This window comes from Phyllostomus hastatus, unplaced genomic scaffold, assembly GCF_019186645.2.
Source record: "Phyllostomus hastatus isolate PE091 unplaced genomic scaffold, TTU_PhHast_1.1 phas_scaffold_182, whole genome shotgun sequence".
Lineage (NCBI taxonomy): Eukaryota > Metazoa > Chordata > Mammalia > Chiroptera > Phyllostomidae > Phyllostomus > Phyllostomus hastatus.
In genome coordinates, this window is record NW_025334013.1 from 29,028,680 (window position 1) to 29,040,702 (window position 12,023).

At 49.6% G+C, this 12,023-nt stretch overlaps 1 protein-coding gene and 1 pseudogene across 2 annotated transcripts in view; one reads left to right on the forward strand and one right to left on the reverse strand.

Moving 5' to 3' along the window:
• The window catches only part of CFAP57 (cilia and flagella associated protein 57), a 57,231-nt gene that overhangs the window by 21,736 nt on the left and 23,472 nt on the right, over positions 1–12,023 (forward strand). For both annotated transcript variants that reach the window (XM_045859901.1, XM_045859902.1), the window contains exons 11-14: positions 1,006–1,167; positions 6,102–6,257; positions 8,226–8,319; positions 8,923–9,113. In XM_045859901.1, coding sequence (XP_045715857.1) covers positions 1,006–1,167; positions 6,102–6,257; positions 8,226–8,319; positions 8,923–9,113 — 603 coding nt within the window. The remainder of the gene's footprint in view (positions 1–1,005; positions 1,168–6,101; positions 6,258–8,225; positions 8,320–8,922; positions 9,114–12,023) is intronic.
• On the reverse strand, positions 1,970–2,454 carry LOC123832266 (annotated as a pseudogene).

Here is a 12,023-nt window from a genome sequence, read left to right on the forward strand (position 1 = left end):
CCTGTTGTAGGATATTTTTATTTTCTCCCAGTTTTTGGCTATAACAAGTAAAACTGCTAAAACAATCATGGATAAGCATCTGTGTGGGCCTAATTTTTCATTTCTCCGGGATAAATGCCCAGGAGTACAACTGCTGGATCATATTGTAAGTGTATATTTCATTTTTTAAGAGCCTGTCAAGCTATTTTCCATTACCATCAGCAATGCATGAGAGAGCCTGTTTCTGTACATCATTGCCAGCATTTGGTATTGTCACTATTTTTATTTTAGCTGTTTTAATAGATGTATAGTGATAGCTCATCATGGTCTTTTTTAAAAAAAGATTTTATTTATTATTTGTTTTTACAGAGAGGGGATGAGAGGGAAGAAAGAAAGAAAGAAAGAAAGAAAGAAAGAAAGAGAGAGAGAGAGAAAGAAAGAAAGGAAGGAAGGAAGGAAGGGAGAGGAACATCAGTGTGTGGTTGCCTCTTGCACACCCTCTACTGGGGACCTGGCCTGCAACCCAGGCAATGAGCCCTGACTGGGAATTGAACCAGAACCAGCGAACCTTTGGTGCATAGGCCAGCACTCAGTCCTCTGAGCCACACCAGCCAGGGCTCATCATGATCTTAATTTGCAGTTCCCTAATGGCTAATAATGTTGAACATCTTTTCACGGCCTTATTTGCCATCTGTACACTCTCTTCTGTGAAATGTTCCCATACTTTGCCCACTTTCTAGTTGGATTGTTTGGGCTTTTTTTGTTGTTGTTGGGTTTTAAAAGTTTTCTGTGTAGTCTAGACAATAGCTGACTCTTAACATTCCAAATCCACAGAGAACGTAGATGTAATCTTGCTTCTCTTACTCATTGTCGGAAACCCATGAGGGCTACCGTCTCGTTCTTACCCGGGACTTAGTCTCCCTCCCCGGGAAGCAGGCCCAGGCTCGCATAGAGGGAGCCTGGCACAATAGCCAGCCTGGTCCTCCGGGGCCTCAGAAAGCCTCCTGTCCACGGTCTTTTTCTCAGATGTCGCTCACCTTCGATGACCAGTTCCTGCTGACGGTCTCTGAGGATGGCTGCCTGTTCACCTGGAGGGTCTTTGATAAGGATGGTCGGGGAATCAAGCGAGAGAGGGAGGTGGGCTTTGCCGAAGAGGTGCTTGTCACCAAGACAGACATGGAAGAGAAGGTAAGAACTGGATCTGACAAAGAGGGATGTGGAAAGTCCTTGTAGGCACCCAGACGCTGGCTGGCCCTGGAGGCCCTCTACAGCCCGGCTTCAGCCAGTGCCCAGTGCTCCCTGGAAGTTCTCTGCCCACACCCCCCTGCCACCCCCTCACTGCCGCCTAGCCTGCTCCCACCGCACCCGCCTGTCATTCTGCCCCGTGGGCATCTTGTGCTGTGCGCTGTTCTTCACCCACAAACTAGCTTTTCTCTTCCTACTTTCTGATGGCGGCACCACAGAAGTTTCTAGCCCATGGAAGACAATTGATAAAGATTTATAAAACTGAATTGACAAACTGAGTATCCCAATTGTATCTGTGAAACTTAATAACTGCTAGTCTGTAGAGCCTTCTTTTAAAAAAATACTTCTTTTTAAAAAAAAGAGGTATTTACAAACATTCCCTTAATAATAAAATAATAAAAGCAATAATCAATAACCAACTCTTTTTTATGTTTGCCACGTACCAGGCACTGTGCTAATTACAAGCATTTTCTCATTTAAATCTCATATAGTTTCTTTTTTTTTTTAATTAACCTTGGTTTCAAACTTTATGCCCAGGCTTCTTCAGCTTAATTAGCTGCAAAACATGACGTGCGGAGAAGCAAAAACTGGAAAGAGCTGCAGTGTCCAAGGGGCTGGGGCTTAAAGACATTAGCGGTGTAAGTTTTATCAGATCCACAAACGAAATTTGAAAAAGCAGTCACAATATAAGATAGTAGCCACCAGTGACTTCTTCAAGTTCATCTTCTTCAGAAGTTGACTCAGTTCAGTTTGCTTCCTTCTTGGAAGCCTCATCTAAATTCTCCCCAAGATCTGGAACTTCGTCATCATCATCTTTTCCTGTAGCAGCTGGTGCTTTTCCATCCAGGGAGTGTTTGGGCAGGGCCTCAGCCAGTCTCCTTAGACTAGTCCGACTGTGTGCGGGAAGCTGATTTAAATGCTGGGCAGCATTTCTGTCAGCTGCGTCGGCTCAGAGTGGCCTGCACTGCTGAAAGTGTTCGCTGCCGGAAATGCCTGAACTTTAAGGTTGTTAAAGTGGGTCACTATTCCTTGGTTTGTGAACAAACTTACCTCTTCGATACCAGAGATGTTGTTTACCCCTAACTCCTTTAAGGAGAACTGAAGTTTTTTATCACCTGCTGTATCTGTCCTGTGAACCATCTACTTTCTACAAGCAGTGCCTTTCCCACCGATGCACACTTATGCCTGCAGTTTGGCAAGTTTCTCTTGGTTCGTGCTAGTTTCTTTCATCTCACTGGAGAGAAAACGGGGCCGCATGGGGGGCTGGGGTTGGCACTCAGGGGGCCTTTGGCAGACTGGCTGAGAATAAGCGCGCACACGCGGGGACCCCAGGGGGCAGCTAGGCTCACATGGTTTCTGTGAAGGAGATACTGGTATTCTCCCATGTTTCCAAAAATGGTTTCAGAGAGGTTGAGTGGCATGTCCAAAGTCACTGAGCTATAGGTAGCAGACCTGGGGTTCCGATCCAGTTTACTCCAGAGCCCACTCCTCCCCAGGGGCCTTCCCTCCTGTTCCTGTAGTCAGCATTCCATCCAGCTGTGTTTTGAGGGCTTCGAGGGCACAGCCCTGTGCCCCACACCCTACGGGAGAAGCTGCATGGATGATAAACTCGAGAGGCTTACAGCAGGTAACAAAACTATGTGCTCAGTGCCATTCGTCCAGAATCCAAAGTGCATTTATCTGGTACCTCCTGTTTACTAGGTGCTGGGGATGCTTATGTGGAACAGGCCTGGGTCCTGTGGTCAGGAAATCAGTCACGAGGGATGGAGACAAGTAAAACCACCAGACCATCAATGCCAGAGTGGCCCCAAGGCAGGAAGATAGGCCCCTGGCATTTCCCGGGGGTCCCTCCTAGAGCTGCCTGGAGCTTTCTGCAGGAAGGGAGGAGAGGGAGGAGAGGACAAGGGGAGCCTTTGAAAGCCGGGGCCTGACATCCTGCAGGCAGCAAATGTTTCCTCTTCCTCCTCCTTGTTTTCTTCTCTCTCCCTCTCACGGGGTGGAGGAAGAGACCAAATAGGAGGCACCTGTTTGTACCAAAAGCCTGAGGTGTCTCAGCTGACTCCTGCCCCCTGCCCAGACTGACAGAACTGCTGCCAAGCTGGAAATGACGAGTGTGTGCAGTGTCGCAGCATCCCCTGGGCCACGTTTTACTGTTCCCTGTGAGCCTCTCCACTCCCCGCCACCCGGCTCCTCCTCCACCAGTCCTTTAAAAGTCACATTCCCCAGAATTCCCAGTTCCTTTCTTTATATTCTATGACATTCTCTGTCTCTCTCTCTCAGGCCACGATTTACTCATTCACTCAGCCATTCATTTACTCATTCATCCAGCTAGTATTCACAGAGGGGTCTGCTGTGTATCGGACACTGACTAAGGTCTGGGGTCACTGAGATGAAGGACATAGAGGGTCCTTCAGCATATCGCCTGGGAGGAAGATTAGGTGAAATTTAAAAAGGGAATTAAGGGCATGATGGGTGTTGGGAAGGAACAATGCTGGGAAGGGGACCGTGACCCAGGCCAGGTGGGGCCAGAGGAAGAGAGCTTTGGATGGAGCCTTCCAGAACAAATGAGAAAGGATCTTAACACCGAGGAATAAGTGTGTGCAGAGGGATGATGGAGGGTTGCTCTGGGGAAGATGCTCCTGGCCAGGTGGGGCAGGAGAGGAGAGGGCGTGCGGGAGGGAGGCAGGGGTTGGAATGCTGTACAGAGGTCTTATGGGGCCTTTTACACCATGTTTAGACTTTGGAAATTGTTCCCTTGGACCCACTGACAGACTTAGGTTAGGGAGCAATGTGGTAGATTTGTGTCTTGGAGACACTACTTTGCAGCAGCTTAGAGAGGGATTAAGGAAGGACAATGAGCAAATACATCAAACACAACTTGTCAAACACCAGATCACCCCCACAATAAATGTATTCCACTCGTCCAAGGCATCATTTATTCATTTGATAAATATTTATCTAAGGCTGGCAATGCTGCTGGTCCTACACCAGGCTCCCAGGATAAAACCCTGAAGCAAGACAGGCCAAGTGCACCCCCAGGGAGCCACCCAGCTGGAGAAACAGTCTTAGTCCCCCGTTCTCTCACCTTCACCTTGCACCCCACCCCACACCCAGTCAGGCTCCCACTCCCTAAAATCTCTCTCTTGAACCTTTCCATTACTCTCTGCTCCCCCTACTCTGCAACCAGTCACACCCCAACCACCTCCCCCCGGCCTGTGCAGCACCCCTGCCTCAGTCCTCTCATCTGGCCCGTGCTGCACACTGCCATCAGAGAGGTCTTTTTAAGGCCAAGGTCAGCTTCATCCGGTTAGACAAGGGCCTTCCAAGGGCCTTCCGAGGCCCTCTGGGGTAAACTCCAAATTTCTTAGCATGGCCTACAGGATCCTTATGGTCTGACCCAGTCTCAGCCGCCTCTCTCGCCCTCTGCCTCCCTCCTGCGCCCGACCACACGCAGTGCCCTGACCAGGCACCTTCACTTTCCGCTTCCTCACTTTGCATGTGCGACTTGTGTTCACCTGTCACCTGAGGACTTCCTGTGGGCCAGACTCATACTAGCCCTCTGGCCAGGAATGCAGAGACATGCACAACCATTCCTTGTTCTCTAGTCATCCGCAGCGACAGGGGAGACAGGCCAGAAAAGACGAATGGGGGCGCACAGAGTGTACTCATAAGTGAGCAAGAAGAAAGCGTCTGTGTTCTCACCTCCTCTGTCCTCAACTTTGACTTTTTGTTAAATGAGGGGTATGTGTATTACAGTATTTTCATAAAACTGTAGCAATGGTGAATACAATGGATAGGAGGAAGAAGACACTAGACCTAGGAACCAGGAAGGTGGAAAGACTTAGGACCTAAATTAAAGTAGTAACAGTGAGGCCAGACGAGGCCCCGCAGACACCGAGGGGGCAAATGAACAGTCCTGGCTTCGGGCACTTAATGCAGGTTGTAATGTTCTGTTCATCTGGCCGCCTCACTCTGCAAGTTCTCTGACTGCAAGTTCTGTGGGAGCAGGAATCGTGGTTCAACAAATATGTTTCAAGCGCCTACTGAGTGTTGTGCCCTCTTCTAGGCACTTGGGGTACATCAACGTCCAAACTCAACATAGACCTCAGTCTTCTGGGGGCTTAAATCCTAGTAGGGGAAGAAGACAAAGACAACCAATAAAATGGTAACTTATTATTAGAAAGTGCCAAGATCTGAGGAACTAATTAAAAGCAGGACAGAGCGGCCCTGGCTAGTGTGGCCCAGTGGATGGAGGGCCGGCCTGTGAACTGAAAGGTCACTGGCTCAATTCCCAGTCAGGGCACGTGCCTGAGATGCAGGCCAGGGCCCTGGTTGTGGGTGTGCGAGAGGTAATCGACTGATGTATCTCTCACACATCGATGTTTCTCTCTCTTTCTCCCTTCCTTCCCCCCTCTCTAAAGATAAATAAATAAAAGCTTTTTAAAAAATAAAACAAAGTGTGCTCTCCCTATTGAAGCTACCTTTTTAAAAAAAAAGTAGGACAGAGCTGGGGAGGGGTGGTCGTGAGTGCTGGGAGTGAGAAGGGGAGAGTAGCAGGAATAAATACTGGGGTCCACATAGAGCTCACCGAGCAGGTGGCACTGGCGCATATTTGCAGGAGATGAGAGTATTAGTATAGCGTCAGGCACACAGTAGGACGCACTGAATATATGATACGAGGATAGAGGAAGAAGCTCGTATGTCTCCTAGTCTTCAGTCTGTGTGTCTTGCGGGGGAAAGATGATGAGTTCTAGCTGAGACGCACGAGCTGGAGGGTAACCAGAGCTGCAGGTCTCAGAGCGCTCAAGGCCGCAGGTGTCAATAGTCTGAGTGACCCCCACAGTCAGCGTTCCTCATTCTGTGTCTTTCTCCCAAAGGCTCAGGTCATGCTGGAGCTGAAGACTCGCGTGGAGGAATTAAAAATGGAGAATGAGTATCAGTTGCGACTAAAGGATATGAACTATTCTGAGAAGATTAAGGAGCTTGCTGACAAGTTCATGCAGGAAATGGAGTCCTTGAAAACGAAAAACCAGGTCTGTTTGAGAGATAAAACCAACAACCACAAGTAACAAGAAATTTCCTATTTACTCCAATGTATTCTAGATGGAACTGGCATATATTCACACAATAAGATATATGACAAAGTGTGATTTGAAAGCATAGTTGATAACATTAGAAATGATTACAACTGTTCTGGCCAGTGTGGCTCAGTTGGTAGGAGAACAGCCCTGTAACCTAAGCATAGCAGGTTCGATTCCCACTCACGGGGCACATGCCTAGGTCACTGGTCTGATCCCCTGATCCAGGTGTGTACAGGAGGCAACCAATTGCTGTTTCTCTCTCACATCAATATTTCTCTCTCTCCCTTCCTCTCTCTAAAAAGCAATGAAAAAAAAAAACATCCTCAGGTGAGGATTTAAAAAAAAAAGAAATGGCTACAAGGAAGTGCTAAGTGAAAAAAAAGCAGAATATAAAACACTACACTGAATAGTGTTCAGTAAAATAAATATGCATGAAACAATTTAAAGAAAATAGCTAACAGTGTAATTGTCTCTGAAATTGGGATTGGAGATAGTTTAAATTTTGTTGTTTGTACTTTTTAATAATTTCCAAATTCTCTACAAGGAGAATATATTACATTTATGATCAAGAGAAATTTATTGAAAAATATAATGAAAAGGTCACAAGCAAAACTAAGTATAGAAGGAAAAGCTAGCAGAATATTGATCTCTGGATTGCCAGTGGATTAAATAAAATTAGTCTAAATGGTCTTCCTGTAGTTAGATTTGGTCCAGGACTCCCTCAGAATAACTTTTTCATTTGCACTAATCTGCCTGGCCCTCCATCCAAAACTCCCTATTTTCTGCTCAAGGAATATTTGTTATTTTTATGTTATCTCCATGGGTCATAGAATTTGGGGGTTGGGGGAAACCCTGGCTGTTGATTTTATTATTTCATTCAGTTAGTCAGTGAGCTTTGATTTGGGGCCCTCCACCAGCTGAACACAAACTTAGTCCTGGACCGGGGTCCGCCCCTACCTGCAGGGAGCTTCCCGGCCCCTTTAAAGGAAACACTTCCTTTGAAGCTGACACATGAACATCTCCAAGGATTCAGTTAACAAAAACATGCTGACAACAGAGGATTCCACTGAATCCTTACTTTTTTCACCCAAAAAGTGCATTTGCTACATGTCCAAAACTGAGGTCATTATTAAGACCACTTAGTAGAAGCACATATATATAGTGAAAGTTTACCTACAAAAAAACCCAGAATTATCTTCTGGAGAGTGGGCCTTGTAGTCCTTCCCCCGCTAGGAACCCACCTGTATCAGTGCAGCGGCTGGTGCTGCTGTGAGTGAGAAGCTGTGTTCAGCTTCAGTGAATTTTTTTTAAGATTCTTTAAACGCATTTGCCCATTTCATGATGGGTGAGTTATGAGCACACCTGCCCACACGGCACTGACTGTTCAGCAGTTTTTGGCCAAAAGCCGCATGACCCCTGTGCCGCACCCTCCCTGTTCACCCAATCTCTCCTCAAGTGACTTTGTTGTTTCCCCGGATGAAAAAAGTCCTCAAAGGCAAACGTTTTGCTGAAGTGGAAGAGGTGAAACAAAAAACAGCAGAAGCACTAAAAAGCATCAAAATCGATGAGTTAGTTCAAAAACTGTTTTGAGCAGTGGGAAAAAAACATCTTGATAGGTGTATTGCATCAAATAGAGAGTACTTTGAAGGTGACTGAAGTTTAAACATGTAGGAACAAATTCACGATTTTGAATAAATAAATCCAAGGGCTTTTTTAGTGCCCCCCTCATAGAACTTTCAGAGCAGAATGTAAAGTAAATGAAAAGCGACAGCTTGATTGCTCGCAGAACAGCGCTCAGTGCGGAACAGGAGCTTGAGAAATGCTGGGGAGCACAGGTGGCTGTCGCTGTAAAATGTGCTCTTGCCCTGGGAGGGCTTTCAGCAGGTGTGTAGAAGAAGAATGTTTGACCCTGTGTTTTAGGTTTTAAAAACAGAAAAAGAAAAGCAGGATATAAGTCATCGTGAACACATGGATGAACTCCTAGATAAACAAAGCCGGGAGCTGCAGGACATGGGTGAGTCCGCAGTGGAGGCCGCGTGGGCACAGAGTCGTTGGTTAGGGGCAGAAGTCTAGGAGTCTCCCAGACCCAGCGGAAGTCCCAGGCGATATGAACAGGCTGCGTTTATCTCCTGGAACGCACCGTGGCTCTTATTCCCATGTATTTTACTCACTATTAAACACAAGCCAGTGGGTGATATGGGAAAGTGCAGGTTTGGGACCTAATGGACTATCCCAGACTCACCAGGTGCTTGCTAGGAGCTCTAGGGAGTCACCTGACCTCACCAGGCCTCAGTTTACTCTTCTGTAAAATGAGGATACTACTACCTATTCTGCACACTCAGGACATTCTTCTTGGCCCCAAGCCCCCAAACACCCTGTCTGTACTTTCCGGGAAACCTTTCTGCCCAGACAGCAAAGCGGTGGGGGGAGTTTGGCTGCCTGATGAGATGATGGCGTTGTGGGCGGGTGAGGGAGACAGGCAGGCATTTGAATCTCGGCTTAGCAGCAGATGTTCCAGCGGGTGCTGGAAGGGGGTGGGAAAGCACCCAAGTCTGCTAGGTGTCCCTGAGGTTGGTGCTAATGTCCCACCTTAAATACCTTTTTTGCTTCTCTTAAGAATGTTGCAACAACCAAAAGTTGCTTCTGGAATATGAGAAGTACCAGGAATTGCAGCTGAAGTCCCAAAGGATGCAGGAGGAGTACGAAAAACAGCTTCGGGACAACGATGAGACCAAGAGCCAGGCCCTGGAGGAGCTGACCGAGTTTTATGAGGCCAAACTGCAGGAGAAAACCAACCTTCTGGAAGAGGTACTCACCGAAAGCCAAGCTGCGCCTCCCTCGCCCAGTGCCCAGCGCAGCCTGCAGGCCCCGCCTGTGAGCAGCCTGAAGAGCTGTGGGAAGCCTGCTCAACCTCATTCCCCAGCTTTCCTTCAGTGTGTGTGCCCTTCGACCTTTGTTTCACACATTTGTTTCTCTGCGAACCACATGACCCACTGAGCTTGGAGGTGCTCAGTTTTTGAGTCTGAAATGCCTTGGGCGGACTAGGTTGATACCTTTTATTCTCTCTTAAATGTACCCTCAAGCCTTAAGACCTGGGGAGACTTTTCTAGAAGAAGCTTATATAGAACCTGGAGAGGAACAAGCGCTCTGAACAATGGAGAAGGGGGTTGTCTGAACCCTCTTAGGAACTTCTTTTGTCTTAGAAGATGAAGTCGTTGCTTTGCTGACTCAGCAAACACATCTTGTTGGTTCACCAGCCTGAGTGCTGGATAACCAAGGGAAACAAAGTGTGGGGGCTGGTTCTCAGTTGGGCGAGCAAGGCAGTCACACACATCCGCACTCGGCAAGGCGTGCACGGGATGGTAGGGGAACGCAGACAAAGGCACCCTCCCCTGCAAGGTCAGGGCAGGGCTGCGGGAGCTGATGCAGTCCAGGAGGAATGTATGTTAGAATGCGCAGGAGACAGGGAAATGTGGGAAGGGAGGCATCCAGGCAGAGCAGTGGGGTAGGGCATTCAAGCAGTTGGGGTTGCCAAAATACCGAGTTTCCCAAGATGAAGAGAAAACTGAGCGAGGCCCCCTTTCTGGAATGAACTGGTGGCAGATGGCGTGCTGAGAGTGCGAGGGCAGTAGAGCCACGAAGGGGCGGGATGATTTTTTTGAAGGAAACAGGGAAGGAAGTGGCCAAGAAGAGGGCTGGCAGGTGTGTGGTTGAGAGCCCGGCTCAGGTGTGGGGCATGAATTCTGGCAACGTTAATCCTCCAGTCTGAGCGCATTTCCACAGCGTGGCGCAACAGGCAGGTGTGTGAGGGAGGGAGACACAGCAGCCTGGGGTCAGAGCTGGGGTTTTATTGGCGTGGTGCCCCAGAAAATAAAGGTCAGCCAGTGACCGGCCAAAGAGGGGTCAGACAAGGAGACATTATAGGATCCTCTACAACCAGCCCCAGTTATGGCAGAAAAGACCGAATCGGCATCTGGAAGTCTGGAGTGCACTGGGAAGGGGACCAGACAGCGGGAGATCAAAGTGGGGAGAAGCAGGGTAGAGGCCTCCGGGTGGCAGGAGCCTCAGAGCAGCAGGCCGAGCGCTGACACCGCCCCCAGCCCCACGCGGCTCATCCTGGTTCCCTGATGTGAGGGTGCTGCTCAGCACTGCTTGCAGGAGCCTCTCTGACTCGGATCTGCCCGCCCTCCCACCCCCACTTCCGGCCGGCCAGCCCTGTCCAGATCCCAGCCGCCTAACAATACGGAGCAGCCGGAGTTTTCCACACAACCTCTGAGCCTCAGCTTGGGATCTCTCTTCCCAGGACCCCTTCCCCTTCTTCTCCCGGCCGCCCAGCCACCTGTGCCCACCTTACAGACTCAGGACAAGAGCCAACTCCTTGAGGATTTCTTCCTGAACCTCTCTCCCCTCTCACAGGGCTGAGCAGGCTTCCTTTACATTTGCCTACCCCTGTGTGGCTTACATGGTGACACCCCGAATTCAGAGCTCTGCCTTTAGGAATATTGAGTCTGTCCTCGGGAGAGAGGCTGGCCTCCCTCTGGAGCCTTCCACAGTGATCACAGTGCATTTCTCCTCCTGAGTCAACAAGATGTAACTGGAAGCTCCCACCCGGCATGCCGTCTTAACTGACCTGGCTGGGCTGCTTTTACTTGTTCGCAGCATCTACCGGGAAAAAAGGAGCAGACGTTTGGGGGCCATGTCTGGCTTCAGACAGAGCTACAGAGCTGACCTTGCTGGCTGGGCTTCTCTCTAGCTGGGGTGTGGTGATGTGGGACGGGCAGAGAGAAGCCTTTCTCAGGAGGCCAATGAGCCCAGTTTTAAAACGAGCTCATTTCTCTTAACCCCCAAAACTTGCAGTCCAGGCACGGTGCACACAGTCCAGCCTGGGAGAGTGCCAGGGTGGGTAGGAGAGGAAAGAATTGATTCTGAAGGAATCTAAAATGTCCACCCCCTGGCGGTGGTAAGCAAAGAGGAGTCGGGCCCTAATCACTCGCCAGACTCTGCCCTCCCCCCACCCATCCCCCCTCTCAGGCAGAGTCTGGGCTCTCCAGGCTTTCACTCACTCAGCACCAAGTACCACCCGGTGCTGTTCGTGCTACTCACAGTGGGGAACAGAGAGAGGTGGTCCTGCCATCGAGGAGCTTTCATTCCAGTGGACGAACCTGTCACACAGGCAGCTACAGTATAACAAAGTGACGGGGAGCAGCAGGACCTGATAGCTGAGCCAAGAGCTGAAGGAAGAACTGGAGACGGTCACAGGCAGAGGCTGAAAACAGGGGCAGCGTGGGCCGCGCCCAGCAGCTGAGGAACGTGCACGTTTGGGGAACCGAAGTTAGGTTACTCTGGCGAGAGCTTGGGGTGGGAGCGATGGCTGAGGCTGAGAGGCAGCCGCTGCTGACTCACGCACAGCCTTGTGGACCCAGCTCAGCGGTCTGGGCTGCATCCCGGGGACAAGGGCGAGCTGAAGAGGGCTTTCACGCTGCGGGGGCCACGATCAGGTGTATGATTTAGAAAGATCCCCGAGACCAGAGGGTTGGGAACAGACTGGAGGGAGCCATGACTGGACATGGGAGCCTGGTTAGGAGGTGGAGACCGTGGTCCAGGCGACAGATGACGGCGGTGTGGGCAGTGGTGGAGGCGTAACGAAAAGTGGATGGACTCAAGAACGCTCACCTAAGTGGGAGGTGAAAGATCCGATCGACTGGATTAGGGATCCGG